Source organism: Barbus barbus (genome assembly GCF_936440315.1).
Source record: "Barbus barbus genome assembly, chromosome: 7".
In the NCBI taxonomy this organism is placed as follows: domain Eukaryota; kingdom Metazoa; phylum Chordata; class Actinopteri; order Cypriniformes; family Cyprinidae; genus Barbus; species Barbus barbus.
This window is the reverse complement of record NC_136735.1, coordinates 19,947,352-19,966,790: the sequence shown is the minus strand read 5'-3', so window position 1 is coordinate 19,966,790 and position 19,439 is coordinate 19,947,352. Positions and strand designations below refer to the sequence as shown.

At 36.9% G+C, this 19,439-nt stretch overlaps 1 protein-coding gene across 1 annotated transcript in view; it reads right to left on the bottom strand.

Moving 5' to 3' along the window:
* LOC306872833 (cholecystokinin receptor-like) overlaps window positions 1-19,439 on the bottom strand; it is a gene marked incomplete at both ends in the record, with an annotated part of 58,004 nt that overhangs the window by 17,425 nt on the left and 21,140 nt on the right. Inside the window, 2 exons of the mRNA XM_079421702.1 lie at window positions 8,360-8,621; window positions 17,665-17,913. Of these exons, the coding sequence (XP_079277828.1) occupies window positions 8,360-8,621; window positions 17,665-17,913 (511 nt within the window). The remainder of the gene's footprint in view (window positions 1-8,359; window positions 8,622-17,664; window positions 17,914-19,439) is intronic.

Genomic DNA, 19,439 nt, shown 5'->3' with positions numbered 1-19,439 from the left:
CTGTCATACATGCAAGCCATTACAGGCAGATGCGCAACGCCAAAGTCATCTACCCAGAACGGCTTCCGCTTTCAAAAATGAGCTGAAGTGAGAGAAAAGTCTTTATAACGTTTTAAATATGGATATTTTTCTTACAAAAACGCATTGATTCACTACAGGAAGCCTCCATTTACCCCCTCGGAGCCATGTGAGTTAATAAAAGTTTTAACCCTTTTGTGACTAACTAATGCTTTTGTGATGTGTTCCACGCCATTGACAGTCAGTGGGAAAGGTCACTCTAATTGCCTGTTCATCTTAGAAAACCAGTGCAAGAGAAGAAAAGCTAAAGCAAATTACAAAGTCAAGAGATTGAGAATACACACAGAAGCTCTTCTAATTTTATGTCATTTAACCTGAGCATAACCAATACTATATCGAATATTTTCATTAACGACATAGCTGTCTAGAATGAAGAAAGTGATAAACATGATTCATATTCAAAATGCTACACAAGTACTTTGTTCAGTTTGTATATCCGCAGTCCTGGTTTAGTTTTCTCTTTTTGAATGACAAATATAATGCCTGTTGGTATAGTAAGTTATTTCCTCTCATACAGACATATATTGTACATTCTAGCTGGCCTTTGTCGTTCTTTGTCGATGGTTTAGTGTCCCTTGTGAAAAAGAAGTGCACTTAAGTATACTTTTATAAAGTGTACTGATTGCAGAAATAATAATTTAAAAGAACACATAAGTGCAAATTAAATGTTATTTTCGATGCTTAAATACATTGTATTTATAATTAACTTCAAATGTATCACATTTTAAAGTGATATTAAATGCAATAAGTTGAACTTTCCAGTAATTTTTAATTTTTAAACCACTTAAGTGGTACTTTTTAGTACATCTTTATATGTACTTTCATAATTGTGTCTAGTGTCTTTAAAATATGGTTAAAGTGTACTACTAATGTACTGACAAGCAATTAATGTTAACTAAAATATACTTTAATGTCAGTTAACAATACACTTAAGCATGAATTAAATGTAATATTTTCGACCACCTAAATGCATGTTATTTGTAATTGATTGCAAATATATTACAGTTTAAAATTACATTAAATGCAATTAGTTGAACTTTTGAGTGATATTTTTGAACCACTTAAGTGGGACTTTAGTATATTTTATATGTACTTTGAAATATGGTAAATATGTTCTTCTCAATAAGCGATTAATGTGAACTGAAATTACATTTAAGTATATTTTAATGTACTTCAATGTTACATATCTCTGGCAATGAAGTTGAAATTTAGTATAGGCTATTTAATATTTTATTTTAAAAAGTCTCTTAATTACCTAGTTACAATCAACACAAACACAAAATGAAAACCCACTACGTTTATTGACAAAAATCTCTAAAACAAATACATCAAAAGTGCTTTTTGCTTATGCACAAGAAAAACCCAACACTATACACAGCTGCAACACTTTAACTCACTTATTATAAAGAGTCTAGAGAACAATGCAAAATCATATGCAATTACATAAAAAAGTACCTAATCTCGCCATCATAGAAAACATCATTCTGTATGATGTATAAGCATGTTTCCTCATTGGCCACCTAAAAGTGTCCACAAGGTCAAAATTTACTTTATTACTATCCTTGTGGAGTCATTTGATCTCCATAACGTATACGATTACTAACACACAAGCATTTAATACAAAAAAAAAAATTACGAAAATTATCATTCGTACAACAAATGAGACCTTATTGTAAAACATTACCAAACTGTGTTAATGGTACCCTCAGTTTCACAGACAAGGCTTAAGACCAGCCCCAGCCTAAAATGTAAGTCTGAGATGTTTCAACTGAAAGAAACTTGCACTGACTGATCTTTAAAAATATCAGTGACTTTGTTTTGTCTCAAGATGCACACCCGTAATGTTTTTTCTAAGGCATGTTAATGAAAATGACTTAAATGTCCTAATTAAACTATGGCCTAATCTTGGTTTAGTCTAAGCCCTGTGTGTGAAACCAGGCCATAAATTCTCAAACCTTTACTAGCACCAGCATTAAACCGGACTGAAAAGTTTCTTCTAAAATCTTACTCCAGCATTAGTGAATGCAAGTTTGACTAAATAAATAAAGTTCCAAATTAACTTGCTGGGAAGTGGTGTTTGTCAGTGTCCCAGAAGCTCTTCATCGGCAGTAAACTTCAAATGCCATGAAGCCGCACACCATCTCTCCAGTCTCTGTGAACGGGAATGTTCCAAAGAGGCAGGAAAGTCAGAAAACAAATTCCATGAGGAAAGAAAGAAGAACAATTGTTATAAAACATCCAGTCATAATAAATGGTTAAGTTGAGTGAAATCAATACACAGTTGCAGTCCAAAGTTTGTATACACCTTGCAGTATCGGCAAATGTTAATAATTTAAGCAGTAAGAGGGTAGAGGGGTAGAATCATTAAAAAATAGCAATTTCTGCTCTGATGAAGCAGTTTATTCTGCAAGGTGTATGTAAACTTTTGACCACATCTACATCACCTAAGAGGTGAATTACCTCATTGATCAGGGCAACATGCTGAAGAATGCTGGGAGATGTTCCTTCAGAATTCCGGACCACAACATCTTCACTGACACTGGGCTTTAAAAACAGATAACATTTTTACAAACATTTTTATTCCTACTTTAAAGGGAATAAAACATAACTTTGTCAATTACCCAAATATAGATAAATATCCCAAAATCTATGAAAATGAAGAAAAGCACCTTAATTTTTTTTCCCTCATCTTGCCTTGCAAGCTTCTCTCACACATCTTTCATGAAGAATGCTCCTGTATTTACCACGACTGACACAGCGAAGCTGCTGTCCTCTTCCTTTGGTTTGTTACCTATAAAATATATGATGATTAGAGGGGGATCTGTAAATGTACAGGTGGGAATATATCATTTGATTCAAAGCATTTCAATTCCATAATGAGTTAATACAACACTTTTAACTGGTAGTGTGAGATCAGGGTGAGCTGACTTCTAACATCACGTGTTTCCACACTGTATCTCCAGTAGCAAATCTGCACTGATCCTGCAAAATCAGTAATGGAACATCTCACTCTTCAAATGCAAAAGCACAACAACATTATTTCTAGAGGTGGCTGATATATTGAATATTACTGGTGATTATAATATTGATTACATGCATTAAAGATCAGATCTTTGAATTTTGTTTAGTAGCGTTAAAATTTAATTTAAAATCGTTTAGTTAAAAAATACAATACTGTATTTTCAGCAACCCAGGGACGGATTAACGCACGGGCCTACTGGGCACCTGCCCAGGGCCCTGGACCAGAGGGGGGCCCAGCTGAAATACCCCTACTCCCAGAACGCGATTTCAACAGTGCCCCCTCAGATTTTTGAGGCAAGTGGATTTTGAATGCAGCATCCAAAAGACAAAAAAAAAAAAAAAAATTTTTTATATTTAATAAACGATCACACCGGTGTGATTAGATCATTCAGTGCGGCACATCATCAGCTGCTAAACCCTAGCCCGGCCCACGTCCGACAGCTTATCAGAATTACCGGCCCGAGTCCGCCACAAGCCCGTCTTTTTTTCCCCCTTCTCCCAAAACAGTTTATACTAGGCTAATGTTTCGGCTATTAAAATAGTTCAGTTTTCTATGTAATGGCAAAATTATTATATTTCGTTTCGTTTTTTTATAAAGTTAATTTAGTGAAACGTTTGGTGCATTTTTGTTCGTTAAATATAGTAATAAGTCCTAAGTTTATGTTTTTTAAAGTAATGACCAAGCGGCCAGCAGCAGACAGTGAGCTGATCATAGCCTATGTTTAATCAATTTAGCCTTCTCAAATCATGACGACTTGCCTAAAATAAAATCTATTGATATACTAAAACAGTTCAAGCATATAACAATGTTTAAACGTTAAACCTGCGCTATAATAATAATGTGCGCTAGTCTATATCTAAAGGCCCGTACACACCGGGACGAATATCGGCGTGCGTTATTCGCCAGCGTTTTTCAATGCGTTTTTTGTGTTCACACCCAAGCAATTTTCGCTGACGATGAGCCGAGTGAACATGCAAATTCATTCCCTGACATTAGATGGCGCTTAATGTAAAACAGAAATACCCTGGTACACAAGGTGGCGCTGCGCAACTTTACGCTTCCGACACTCGCTTGTCACTCAGAAGAAGAGAGCAAGTATTTGCGCACTTGTCAAAATCAGACAAAGAAAACATGGATATTTCAAGCCCCAGTAGCTCCAGCTCCAGCAGCTCCAGCGATGAAGAAATTATTGTTCTGTTGAATGAGGCAGTTTAGACGCTACTTGGCGTATATATTTGAGCGCCCCCAAGTTGTGTTTTACTGTAATTTCAGCAGCTCCAGACACGTGAGCAAAAGCGCCAATCTCATTGGTCGGATAGTTTTTGACGCGGCGCGTCAAACCAAAGAAACGAACCCGAGGCGGTTTTTTTAAGAAAATGGCGCTTTTACGCGTGGCGTTTTTCGCGTCAGTGTGCACACTCACATTGGCGCCTTTTGTTTAGTTAGTAAATAGCCATATCACCCTGTAGCCCAAGACTGGTTGCCCACTGAAGCTAAGCAGGGATGAGCCTGGTCAGTACCTGGATGGGAGACCTCCTGGGAAAACTAGGATGCTGTTGGAAGAGGTGTTAGTGAGGCCAGCAGGGGGTGCTCACCCTGCGGTCTGTGTGGGTCCTAACGCCCCAGTGTAGTGACGGGGACACTATACTGTCAAAAAGCACCGTCTTTCGGATGAGACGTTAAACCAAGGTCCTGACTCTCTGTGGTCATTAAAAATCCTAGGATGTCTTTCGAAAAGAGTAGGGGTGTAACCCCGGCATCCTGGCCAAAATTTCCCCATTGGTCTCTGACCATCATGGCCTCCTAATCATCCCTTACATCGATTGGCTTCATCACTCTGTCTCCTCTCCACCAGTAAGCTGGTGTGTGGTGGGCGTTCTGGCGCAATATGGCTGCCGTCGCATCATCCAGGTGGATGCTGCACACTGGTGGTGGACAAGGAGACACCACCCCTCACAATGTAGAGCGATTTGAGTGCTTAGAAAAGCAGAAAAGCGCTATATAAATGTAATGAATTATTATTATTATTATTATTATTATTATTACAAGGCGTTAAACGTCGGCGAATATCGCGCGCGAAATTCGTCCCGGTGTGAACAGGCCTTAAGTTTGTGCTGAGAGTGGAAGCTAAAGCGCGCTCTGCAGGACATGGAGGCACCAGCGCAAACACTTTTTTCAGTGGAAACAACCTAAAATAGCCTACGACATAATTTTTTTTTTGATAAAGGTAAGAGTAATACATCATTCGGAACTGTAAAGGGTCTACTTTTATTTGTGGGCACTCACAATATCAACAAAACCTGCTTTTATAAAACAAAGAAAACAAACATGATGCGCTTTCTGCCGTCTTGTCTTGAACAGGAGCGCTTCACAAAAATGAACTGAAGCTGAGCGAATACATGCCTCACAGACATGATAAATATATCTATAGAAAGCTTTAAATTATTACTTAACGAAATAAAACAATCGAAACAAAAACTCTTTTATTATAATCTTAATCATAATCAATAAAGAATCATTTATCTCTAAAGGCGCGTCTAATGAGGAGACTGCGAGTCAGGATCAGCAAGTTCATCCTTGCGACACAGACTCAGAAAACATTAGTTTATTAGTAAATAATTCAAATATCTCCTTACTATTTCGCGCAGACACATTCATGGTTATGTTTGCTGGGGTTTTACAGCAAACTTTAGCCTATTGCTTGCATTTGAATGCAGAAGTATTCAGCTGCGCTGAAGTCACTTGAGCACCTGCTGCTGCGGGACACTAAACACCGTCGAGCTGCTCTCAGTCGCGGCACTGTCTCCTGTTGTTTCTACCAGCGCGGCAATGTTTTTCATCACTAATTGATGGATGTCTACAATATAAAAATAAGGAGAAACCCAAAACAGGCCCAAGGCCCATCCTGGCCTTTTGCCGAACTTTATTTCTCCCTTTTCAAATCTCATATCACATCGTAAAGGCATTTATTTTTAATAAAATATTAAAGAAATAACCAAAAAAGTTGAAAATAAAGTATCGGGTAGGGTTAGGGTAGGTGTAGGGAGGGCTTTATTATCAATAAGGTGGCATCCAATTAATAATCTGAATTAAAATTATAATTTACACTCAATACATTATTAATGCATACTGTTTTATAATGTAATACAATACTGAAGTGCAGATAATTGCCACTATTTTGCAACAAGTAGTATAAATAGCAGAAAATCCTGCTATTTTAACATAGTGTAAATATAATCTATAACTATTTGCACTTAGTGTAAATAACATATTGATAAAAATACTGCTGTTTTCACTTAGTGTAGATAAAATCCATTACTATTTGAGCTTTGAAAATGACCGCGAATTCAACTGAGGGGGTATAATCAGTCCGTGCCCAGGGCACCTCTGCGTCATGATCCGTCCCTGCAGCAGTCAAATTTCTTGGTCCATGCACACGATTCCACTCCCGAGTCCAATAGCAAGAACTGCCGGGTGTGAAAGACGCAGGAGTGGCAAAACTAAATTAAGAATAAAGAAAGCTTATATCAAGATATACTTACTTGATTCATTATCTGCAGTACAGAAAATCTCATCTGTAATCATCCAAACGCGCCGCTCCTCTGTTGTCCTTTGATCAGTGACGCTCCCTCACGCGTCGCGACTACAGAAACATGGCGCGCAGTGCATTTTTCAAACTCTGCTGAAGTAGCGCGCCATCATAACGTAGTATTTTGACGTATATACTTTTGCTTGCAATTACTGCAATTAAATGTGTTTAAGTGAGAACAACATAATGATATTGAAAGTATTCTGTATGCAGATGTACAGTACTATTACATATAAATACAGTACTCTAAAAATAACACTGTATCAAATGTTATGTCGAAAATTAAACTTCATAGAGTTCATAGCGCAAGAGCTGGTGATGAAAATTGCAACAATAAGTTTTATTGCGGTGTACTGTATACGAACGTGTATTTAAGTTTAGAAGAAAAATACATTTCAAGTGCATTGCACATAGAAAAATACATTAACAAATGTAATTTTGAAGAAGACACTTAAGTTAACTTACATGTGCTTTAGTATATTGATAAATATATCAAAATAAGTGTACTTATTTAAAACAATAAAATCATAATTATGTAAAATGTATGTTTAAGTAATACTTAATTAGACATGATATTATAAAGTGCATTTTTAAAACGTGCACTTACAATAAGTATGTTAAGACCTATTGTCATTAAAGTGTACTCTCTATAAGTACACTTAAGTGGCCTTTAATTTAGATTAGATCAGATTATCTGCAAGTGCGCTTTTAAAAAGTATACTTTTAATAATTGAAGTACAAAAAAGTACACTTTTACTGCAACTAAGCACACTTCTTTTTCACAAGGGCGTGTCATGGCCTTAAGTGAAGTGACATACTGCCAAGTATGGTGACCCATACTCGGAATTCGTGCTCTGCATTTAACCCATCCAACGTGCACACACACAGCAGTGAACACACACACACCGTGAACACACACCCGGAGCAGTGGGCAGCCATTTATGCTGCGGCGCCTGGGGAGCAGTTGGGGGTTCGGTGCCTTGCTCAAGGGCACCTCAGTCGTGGTATTGAGGGTGGAGAGAGCGCTGGACATTCACTCCCCCCACCTACAATCCCTGCCGGCCCGAGACTCGAACCCACAACCTTTGGATTACGAGTCCGACTCTCTAAAATGATGCTGTTCAAAAGTTTACATCCCCTTGATTCTTACCTGAATGATCCACAGCTGTGTTTTTTTGTTTAGTGAAAGTTGTTCATGAGTCCCTTGTTTGTTCTGAACAGTTAAACTGCCTGCTGTTCTTCAGAAAAAATACTTAAGGTATTCTTTGGTTTTCCAGCATTTTTGCGTATTTGAACCCTTTCCAACATTGACTGCATGATTTTGAGATCCATCTTTTCACACTGAGGACTAATATGCAACCATTACAGAAGGTTCAAACCCTCACTGATGCTCCAGAAGGAAAACCCATGCATTAATGGAGGGGGGGGGGACTTTTGAACATAATGTGTACTGTTTTCTTATTTTGCCTAAATACCTTTTTTTTTCATTTAGTACTGCCCTTCAGAGGCTACAGACGATAGTTACATGTTTCCCAGAAGACAAAATAAGTTAAATTTACCCTTATCTTCAAATTCAAAAAGTTTTCACCCCCGGCTTGCATGGTTTTCTTTCTGGGGCATTAAAAATGTATGCATCATTAAGATACAAGTAATATAGCCAAAAGACTCACCAACTCTGTTCCACCAGGCTGATGGGCCAGTCAAGCCTGCACATATGAGCTGTGATATTGTTTGGCTTGTTGAATGGCACCAGTATACTAAACACAGGATAGGGCACCATGATACCCACAGATAGTGCCCATGTGGCAGCGATGACCTTGTAGGCATGAGAACGGGTCTGCCATGCCCTGGACTTCAGCGGGTTGCAAATGGCACTGTATCTTTCAATGGCAATGGCAACCAGACTGAAGGTGGAGATGCTGACAGATATACCTGTAAAGAGAATGTAGACAAGGGAAGCAAATTAATATTTAAAAATGAATAATAATCAAATATATATATAATACAATGCTTACAATGTAAAATATTTGTATATACTCTCAGAAAAAAAAATCACTGGGTGGTTCCCTTTCAAAAGGTACTAATAGGCATAATTTGAGTACTAATATGTATCTTTAAGGTACAATACTTACAATATTAAGACACACCTTTTAACTATTGAATTTAGGTGTTTCAGTGAGACCCATTGCCACAGGTGTAAAATCAAGCACCTAGCCATGCAGTCTGCATTTGCAAAATAATTAAATAAATAAGGTAATTATGTAAAGTCAGAAAGCGGGGTTTTATACCAGTCATATAACAGTCTATATAATATATAAATATAGAAGTAAAAAATATATTAACTTTGCATACTGTTACAGAATTCATTACTGGATAAAGTGGAATGGTACAGTATTAACCTTCAGTTCTACACCTACCAGTCCGTATTGTAACATGTACAGGTCCTTTTCAAAAAATTAGCATATTGTGATAAAGTTCATTATTTTCTGTAATGTACTGATAAACATTAGACTTTCATATATTTTAGATTCATTACAACACAACTGAAGTAGTTCAAGCCTTTTATTGTTTTAATATTGATGATTTTGGCATACAGCTCATGAAAACCCAAAATTTCTATCTCAAAAAATTAGCATATCATGAAAAGGTTCTCTAAACGAGCTATTAACCTAATCATCTGAATCAACTAATTAACTCTAAACACCTGCAAAAGATTCCTGAGGCTTTTAAAACTCCCAGCCTGGTTCATTACTCAAAACCGCAATCATGGGTAAGACTGCCGACCTGACTGCTGTCCAGAAGGCCATCATTGACACCCTCAAGCAAGAGGGTAAGACACAGAAAGAAATTTCTGAACGAATAGGCTGTTCCCAGAGTGCTGTATCAAGGCACCTCAGTGGGAAGTCTGTGGGAAGGAAAAAGTGTGGCAGAAAACGCAGCACAACGAGAAGAGGTGACCGGACCCTGAGGAAGATTGTGGAGAAGGACCGATTCCAGACCTTGGGGGACCTGCGGAAGCAGTGGACTGAGTCTGGAGTAGAAACATCCAGAGCCACCGTGTACAGGCGTGTGCAGGAAATGGGCTACAGGTGCCGCATTCCCCAGGTCAAGCCACTTTTGAACCAGAAACAGCGGCAGAAGCGCCTGACCTGGGCTACAGAGAAGCAGCACTGGAAATTTTGCATGTCATTCGGAAATCAAGGTGCCAGAGTCTGGAGGAAGACTGGGGAGAGGGAAATGCCAAAATGCCTGAAGTCCAGTGTCAAGTACCCACAGTCAGTGATGGTCTGGGGTGCCATGTCAGCTGCTGGTGTTGGTCCACTGTGTTTTATCAAGGGCAGGGTCAATGCAGCTAGCTATCAGGAGATTTTGGAGCACTTCATGCTTCCATCTGCTGAAAAGCTTTATGGAGATGAAGATTTCATTTTTCAGCACGACCTGGCACCTGCTCACACTGCCAAAACCACTGGTAAATGGTTTACTGACCATGGTATTACTGTGCTCAATTGGCCTGCCAACTCTCCTGACCTGAACCCCATAGAGAATCTGTGGGATATTGTGAAGAGAAAGTTGAGAGACGCAAGACCCAACACTCTGGATGAGCTTAAGGTCGCTATCGAAGCATCCTGGGCCTCCATAACACCTCAGCAGTGTCACAGGCTGATTGCTTCCATGCCACGCCGCATTGAAGCAGTCATTTCTGCAAAAGGATTCCCGACCAAGTATTGAGTGCATAACTGAACATAATTATTTGAAGGTTGACTTTTTTTTGTATTAAAAACACTTTTCTTTTATTGGTCGGATGAAATATGCTAATTTTTTGAGATAGGAATTTTGGGTTTTCATGAGCTGTATGCCAAAATCATCAATATTAAAACAATAAAAGGCTTGAACTACTTCAGTTGTGTTGTAATGAATCTAAAATATATGAAAGTCTAATGTTTATCAGTACATTACAGAAAATAATGAACTTTATCACAATATGCTAATTTTTTGAAAAGGACCTGTATTTACCATGCATTTTATTGGGATTGTGTATTTTATGATTATAGTCCTTCTTCCAAGCATTCCCGCTTAGGGCAGCATACCTCTGCTAATTTCATCAGATTCAAATACCAAGGCTTATGGAACCTCCTGGATTGAGAGCTGCAGCTAATGGGGTTTGCATACATGAATATGTATATTATGCAGTGTTTGCTACATTCAGCTCTGGCACTCTTTTAATGTATTCCCCTATTTAAACAGACACACAAAACACTCAGATCTCAGATTCACCCCCAAAAATTATTGCAAACTTCCTTGAAGAATGTTTTTATGCCAATGTTTTGCCGCACTTATTTCATCATTTTCTGCTAATGAGAAACCAGGGCTGCTACTGCAGAACCTCAATTATCCAGCGACTTTATGGAAACACTTGGGCAGATGGATTTCAAACTGACTGAGATTACCCAAGTGAATTTCCTAAACTCTCCTTAGATGTTTTTTTCTTCTAGTCCAAAAAGAAGCAAGATGAAATTTGAGAGTACCAAATAGTTTACTGGGTGCAATTGCAAACAAGGTTTTTTTATGGTGTATGTGGTGTCTACAACACGTTCTTATTATTGCAGAGTATTGGCCTCTTGTTCATTGTCTGTGCTCTACCCCGGGTTTTAGATCCGCTCCACTTTGTTTCATATATACAGTGGTTGATAAATCCTCTCTGCCTGTATTTGCCAAGGCCGCACACACAGTGAGCTTTTCAAAGCAGACCTTCAGGGAAATGTTCAGTGCAGCGTGACGTTTAAGAACTTTTCTGAAAAGACAATTCTCTGAAGCTCTTCTGCGGTTAAACGGGCAACAGTTCAACACTATTCAGTCTGAAACTATTACTGTACGTTCTCAAAATAATTCACACTGGCTGAGAATGATGCCTTATTTAAAACTGACTTAAAACTGAGGTGTACACAAATGTTGCAGCCATTGTAACCACATTTACCAATCGCACAGACAGTGATTTGTGTTCTGGGGTAATTTTCTTCCTTGTGGGTAGACATTAGCAGATATGACCTCTGAGGGTAAGAAATCAATGGCGCATAATGGTTTTGTGCATTGATTGCCACTGGCTGACTAAAACCAGGAGCCCAAAGCACTCTCAGATTAATGCAATAAAGTGAGCAAGGTAACACAAGAGAATGCCACAGAATGCCAGTGGAGCTGTAGAATGTGATGGAATGTTCTCACAGAGGCGGCGTGCTCTTCCTCTGACTCAAGGCCAACACTTTGCAGAGTGAGAATGACTTATTGCTGTCCAGCTCAGTGCCAAGTAAATTCAGAGACGAAATGCTGATTTAGGACCAGGCTGTGCAGCATGGATTCTCAAGACTTATAGCTTCTACTGCTATATTATGGAACACTCATAAATATGTATAACACTATGTAAGGGATGATGTACAATGTTCCAATCAGTTTGTTTATTTGGACCTTGTACAATGTGAAGGGGTTCATTTTGTAGTAATGACCTGACTGTACATTTCCCACTTACAGACACCAAATAAATAAATGTAAAATGAAAATTAAGTAATAAATGAACATGAAATATTGATTTGAGTTGAAATGATAATGTTATGTGAGAAGAAAAAGACTGCGGAGTGATGTGAGATTGGTTGCCAGGGACACTGGATTGACTGCAGAGTGCTGCATTTGACCAATCAGATTCAAGTCTTCCAGCCACACGTGTAATAAATGAATTTAATGTAACTGGTAACCAAAATTTCAAGGAAAATAAAACTCTGCTATCGTCAAGAGATTTTATGAATCAGTCAATTTCTAGCAAAGAAAAGCAGAATGAGAATGAGATGAAATGCATTGAAAAATTACACTTCTTGCTACAGGCACAGCATTCTTTGACAAGAATGCTTAATGATCTTACATTTACATTTATTCATTTAGCTGACGCTTTTATACAAAGCGACTAACAATTGCTATATATTTCAGAGGTCGCACGCCTCTGGAGCAACTAGGGGTTAAGTGTCTTGCTCAGGGACACATTGGTGTCTCACAGTGGATTCGAACCCGGGTCTCTCACACCAAAGGCATGTGTCTTATCCACTGCGCCATCGCCACCCCATCTTATGCCTTGTTAGCCCTTTTGAATCATTTCTTTTCAATCTGACGCCCACAGATTTCACAAGAATGTATATCTCATATGGACTGGTGTTAGTATGATGTTAGACATGAAAAGGAGAGAAAGAGACATCACGTGAGAAATAGCACAGTTAATGATTTAATTATTTGTAAAGTGCAACATCTAAACATAGTCAAGTCCGATTTAAACTAGCTGACCATACAACAGATAAATGGCAGCTCAAATATGCTCAAAATGACTGCTTCTGCTATCCACCATTTTGTTCATTTAAAGCTTACTGAACTGTTAGACACATACTATACAAACCTTCTTTCTGAATGTATGGTAAAAAGGTGTTGTTATGACACATTATTCAGATACTAGGTATGCAGTTTAGTTGGTTAGTTAATGGAGTTTTGTTTGTTCCGTTCCTGAAATCAATCAGTCAGTAATCTCGAAAAATGCAAGCATTGACTTGTTCTTTATGACACTGACCTTCATTCATATTAAACTTCTGCTTCCTTTCCGAACTGACTCGCAACATCATTTTGTTTGACAGACATAGATAGAATCTCTATCCGCTGTTGTAAGGTCAAATGGAAAGCAATGACATGGAAAAATAGATGGGCTATGGGATCCCTGAGCGATTAACTAGAGTTGTTGTGTGATGATGTATTGAGGTAAGCAGGATGTGCCTGTTGCTCCGGAAAGTGATTAAGTGCTTTAAGCCTAATGTATAAAGCAGTTTCAGCTTGTCAGATTTATGCTTGCTGTCACAATAAATGATGATATCCTAATAAACTAACTTATTCAATTGTTCAGGCACTTTCACAACCTAAATAACAGCATGGGTGACCAAGATATAGACATGATGGAATCATATCACATTGAAATTGGTTTTGTTTTTACATTTTGATTCTACTTGAAAATTCATTTTAAAGATTAAAATTATATATATATATATATATATATATATATATATATATATATATATATATATATATATATAGGGACGGACTGGGAGAAAAAACGTCCCTGGACTTTCTCCCAAATAGGCCCACCACAACTATAAACAGCAGCTACTATCTCACAATATTACAGCAATCAATGTATTGCATTTATGGCAAATAACATCACAAAACCCATGGTGACCCTGCTGAAAAAAAACTATAGAAACCATCACAGAAATTCTGTGAATTTTCCACTACAAATGCCATTACAAACATTACACAAACCATCAACTATTAATCATTAAAACCATTAAATGGTTTCCTGTAGTGTGTTTTGGGACATGTTCCATTAGGATTTAGTGGTTTTAACAATAATAATATTTAACAACAATAATAGGCAACCAATTACCAGTAGAGACCAATAGGGTCCATTACAATTTCCATTAAAACCAATACAATGTCCATTAAAACCAATACAATTTCCATTATAACCAGTAAAACCATTATAAATTCTATTGATGGTTTCTATTTTTGTTTTTCAGCAAGGGATTGAAATAAATGTATTATTATATGAACTTAAATACTTGAAATCTACATAAAAAGAGCAGAAACCAAAAGTGTATAGCCTATGACATAATAATAAACATCAAATCTAGAAACATGAAACTGCATTCTTCAATTTGAGTATTCATGTGTGTGTGTGTGTTTGTGTGTGTGTGTGTGTGTGTGTGTATGTGTTTGAGTTTTCTAACTCAATATCTCTCAAGTGTAACCCGTTGTAGAATCGCTGCTGTCTCTTTATGAATGAATGGAATACACATATATACTTTTTCGACACATATATAATTTTTTAGTTAAAATTTCTATTTTTTCTACTTTTTTCTAAACTGTTAATCATTTTCAAACATTTAAAGCAGGCAGGGTTAACCTTACAGTAGTACTAGATTCAAGATTCAAGATATTTTTTTTCTGTATAATTGTGTATGTGACAAATAAAAATCTTGAATCTTGAATCTACTCAACACTGTTTACTGTGAGACTTTCAAAATCCTTCAGTATTTGAATTAAGATTATCAAAATCACTTTAGCAACTCTTTTTAATTTGAGATCATTCTTAGGGTAAATACAGATTTAAAATCATAACAAGAAACCTTTTAATAGCTAATACTGTTTTTGAAGTCAAATCTTTGCATTGCTATGACAGGAAACACTGGCATCCAACAATGCCTTGGAAAAAAAACAGTTAATTCAAAAAAGTAAAGCACATACCTAAACCAAAATAGGAAATAAAACAGTTATCGAATAAGCATGTGTCCTATGCTGTCCTTAACTCCTGCAACAATGGTGTCTCATATTTTAAAGAAGTCAATGCAATTTTGGATATATGTAAAATCTGTATGATTAAAGTTACAGTAATTTTGGGTTACACTTTATTTTAAGGTGTTCTTGTTACTCGTTATGTGTACTTACTATTATAACACTTAATTATGCATAATTACATGCAAGTAACCCTAAGCTAACCCTAATCCTAACTCTAACCATACAGTAAGTACATGTAGTTAATTAATATTACTCAGTACTTAAATGTATAATTACTGTAACAAGGACACCTTAAAATAAAGTGTAACCTTATTTTGAAATTAAATGACATAATTCCATCACATGTAACTAGTTACTCCCAGGGGCGTGTCTACGTGGTGGCCAGGGGTGGCACCGGCCCCCCCCTGAAATTTGGCTGGCCACCCCAGGTGCCCCCCCTACCAGATGTCTTGCGATAGGCTTGTTTTTAGTTAATTTCTAACTGCATCTGGCGTATCTTGGCATGTGTAGGCAGCTGCCTAGGGCCGCTTTCTTCTCTTCTTTATTAATTTTAGGCATTTTAGCGTGATCTAAATGATAGATGTCGAGAGCGCATAATGTTACACGATCATGTAATGCGCGAGCACGAATCTCTCCACTCGCAAGCGGATTTCCTTCACTCGCACAAAACTGGACGTGTGCTTTTAAATCTACATTGTTCTTTTATGAATTGGCTCGGGTCTCACTCAGATATTGTGTGTATGCTCAAACGTTATCCTCGCATCACTGAAGACCAGAAAAGCTTTTTTTTCTAATTCAAGTGAAGAGTAGGCTTTTCTCACTAAATGGAAGCAAGCTGAATACAGTTAGCCTTCTCTAGTTATTAATTTTATTAATACTTATTTTAGTTAAGTGCTTAAATTGTAAATATGCATTTATTAAATTATTTTATGTAGTACATTTGTATTTTGTTGTTTTTGTATATAGTTATAGAAGCATATCAACCAGGTTCCAGAAGTAATCACTAAGGCTGCTTCTGAAATAAGTGGGGGTGCTCTCTTAATGCACATTTTCACATATTTTGTCCCTTCTATTGCTATCAATATGCTGCTACTTCAAGAGCGAATCCCGCATAAATATGCAGATGTCATTCCCAAAACTTTGCAACGTGTGTGTGGGCAAAAAACAAAGTTCTACATTTTAAATGGATTGCTTAGAAAGCTCGCAAAGAGTGCTCATAACCAATAAAGCTGTCACTCTTTGTTCATAGCGATCTCACAAAGTTCTGTGAGGACCAATGAATCTCACACTGTGCAATTAATAGCCTATATAATATAGGCCTATTAACATCGTGTATCCACCTCCCCCCACTCCCCCAACCTGACTCAAGGCCAACACTTTGCAGAGTGAGAATGACTTATTGCTGTCCAGCTCAGTGCCAAGTAAATTCAGAGACGAAATGCTGATTTAGGACCAGGCTGTGCAGCATGGATTCTCAAGACTTATAGCTTCTACTGCTATATTATGGAACACTCATAAATATGAATTTACATTTCCAAAGTAACTTTCCCAACACTGCCCCCCACACAATGTTCTCTGATAAGGTACAATGGGACTTAAGAGCCCTTGAATGTTATTTTCTCCCAAAACATCACATGGCAACAAAAATGCTACAGCACTTTGCCAAATACCTAGATTTTGAACAAAATTATTTTGCACAAGTGGGTTGAATTTGTTTTGCCATTGTGTAGAAAGATGGCTGATATGTCAAAGCTCAAACCACAACAATGATTAATTTGTGGAATATGCCTGTTGTTGTTAGCCAATTCTGTAGTAAATAAAAAAATATTAAAATTAAATTAATTGAAAATTAGGTCACACTTTATATTAGGTGGCCTTAACTACTATGTACTTACATCAAAAAATAAGTACAGTGTACTTATTGTGTTTGTATTGTATTGCAAAACACATTTTCTGCTATTGGGGTGGGATACGGGTAAGGTTAGAGACAGGTTTGGGGGTATGGGTAGGTTTAAGGGTGGGTTAAGGTGTAAGGGATGGGTGAACAGTGTAATTATAAATGTAATTACAGAAGTTAATTACAGATGTAACTATATATAGGTATTTTTAAAATGTAAGTACAATGTAAGAACATGTATGTACACAATAAGTGCATTGAATCAAATAATTAATTTAAATGTAAGTACACAGTAGTTAATGTGAACTATGTCCTACTATGCCATATGACCTGCACATTTATATTTTTTTATCTTTTATTTTATTCTTTTTATTTTATTTTATTTTTTTCTTTTCTACTTTTCTTTTTCTTAATATTTGTCTATACAATTGCACTGTCCTTGGAGCGGACCTGACTCACATTTCACTGCTGGTTATACTCTGTATAATTGTGTGTGTGACGAATAAAAATCTTGAATCTTGAATCTTGAATCTTATATACTAATATAAAGTGGGACCGAAAATTACAGGCTTTTTAGTTTATTAAGGTTGGAGCTGTCATAAAAGCTTTAGTCTTTAGCATTATTGAACAATGCTTTGGCAGAAAAAAATAAATTAATTAAACACAAATCTTCCACTTGAGAAAGCTTAATTGAACACTCCTCACCCATGAAATAGGCAACTGTCTTGCACATCGCTGCTCCAAAGATGAAGTCCTCTAGCAGGCTGGGGATGAGATTAAAGGGCATGCAGAAGATGGCCATCATGAGATCACTAACAGCCAGCGAGAGCAGGAAGGAATTGGTGACGGTCCGCATTCTCTTGTTTACTATTAGGACCACAATGATCAGCAGGTTCCCAAAAACACTCAGGAGAAAGACAAATGAGTAAAGAATAATCCTCACTGAGTCCATTTCTGAGGAGAGAGAAAAGGTCATTTTGGTCAAAGGAATCAAAACATTCTCTCACAACACCATTTTTATATATATATTAGGGCCGGGACTTTATCGCGTTAATTTAGATTAATTAATTACACAAAAATAACGCGTTAATTTTTTTTAACGCATTTTAATCGCACTTATTTTTGCACCACGGAACGTTTCTCACTGGATGAGTTTCGGCGGACCGATTATACTGGAGCACCAACTAGCGTTCAGAATTCCAAGAACGCAAAGAACGGACTTGCGTTCTCGTGGAGACCGGTCTTGCCAGGCTTCCTTGGAAGAACGAACTCGGAAGGACGCGAGAACACAGAACGCACACTTATGAGAACTGAGATGTCCTGCTTAACTGACCGCATAGTCTCAGCATAAGAAACGGCCAATGAACAATAAATATTACAAAATGTCATAACTTATTAAAACATTTCATACTATTATAGATATTACTTTCATATAATTGTATTGTTTTATTTTACAGCGTTATATGTTTTACTGTTCAGATTCATTTTAATATGCCAATAAAAATGCAGACTTTCTCCGGGTCTTATAACTTTATTAAAATTAACCAAAACAAAACGATAAATGTTTACTTTCAACTTGAAGAGCCGTTAAGTATTTGTGAGAGCGACTTTAAAGCTTACAGGCTTCCGTACACCGGCCACCCACAGCGTTTTCTGGGATTTCTAACGGCTCGATTCTCTCAAGTCTGCACTCGATGCATCCTCAGTTTCAAGAACATATTCGGGCACTTTCATGCATCCTCTGTACTTGCGTTGTCATTCTATATATATCTATGCTTGCGTTCTTGAGAATTGGAACTGAACTTCGACGGTTAATGATGACGTAGAACGAGAACACAAGGACGCAAGATCGCTGAAGAACGCATACCTCATTTCATAAATGAGCTTAGAATTATTGCTTCTTCTCTACATACACTTGAAAGTAATAAAGCTATTACATTAGCTAATTTTTTCAACCAATTTAGTGACTCATAATATATTGTAACCCCTTCTGTATTTTCTTTTTATTTATTTGTTTTATTTATTTATTTAGTTTATTTCTAAATCATATTTAATTACTGATGTTAATGATGTACAATGTATATAACTTAGTTGTGTCTGCCTTGTATCTGAAATTGTGATTTTTTTCTATGTCTTAAGTTTGTTCAGTTAAAGCCTATTTTGCTTGTACATTTTTTGATTTTCATAATAAAAAAAAATAAAATAAAAAAAAAACCCAGAAAAAAATTCAGCAAGAATCCAAAAAAAAAAAAAAAAAAAAAAAAAAAATCGCTGAAGAACGCATATTGAGAAACAGCCAAAAACAAACCGCAGTGAACATGGACGGGATGGGAAATGTAAAAATCCATATAAAAAAACTTACTTCTCACTGTTCTCAGGTCAAATATTTATATGCGATTAAAATGCGATTAATTTCGATTAATTAATTACAAAGCCTCTAATTAATTAGATTAATTTTTTTAATCGAGTCCCGGCCCTAA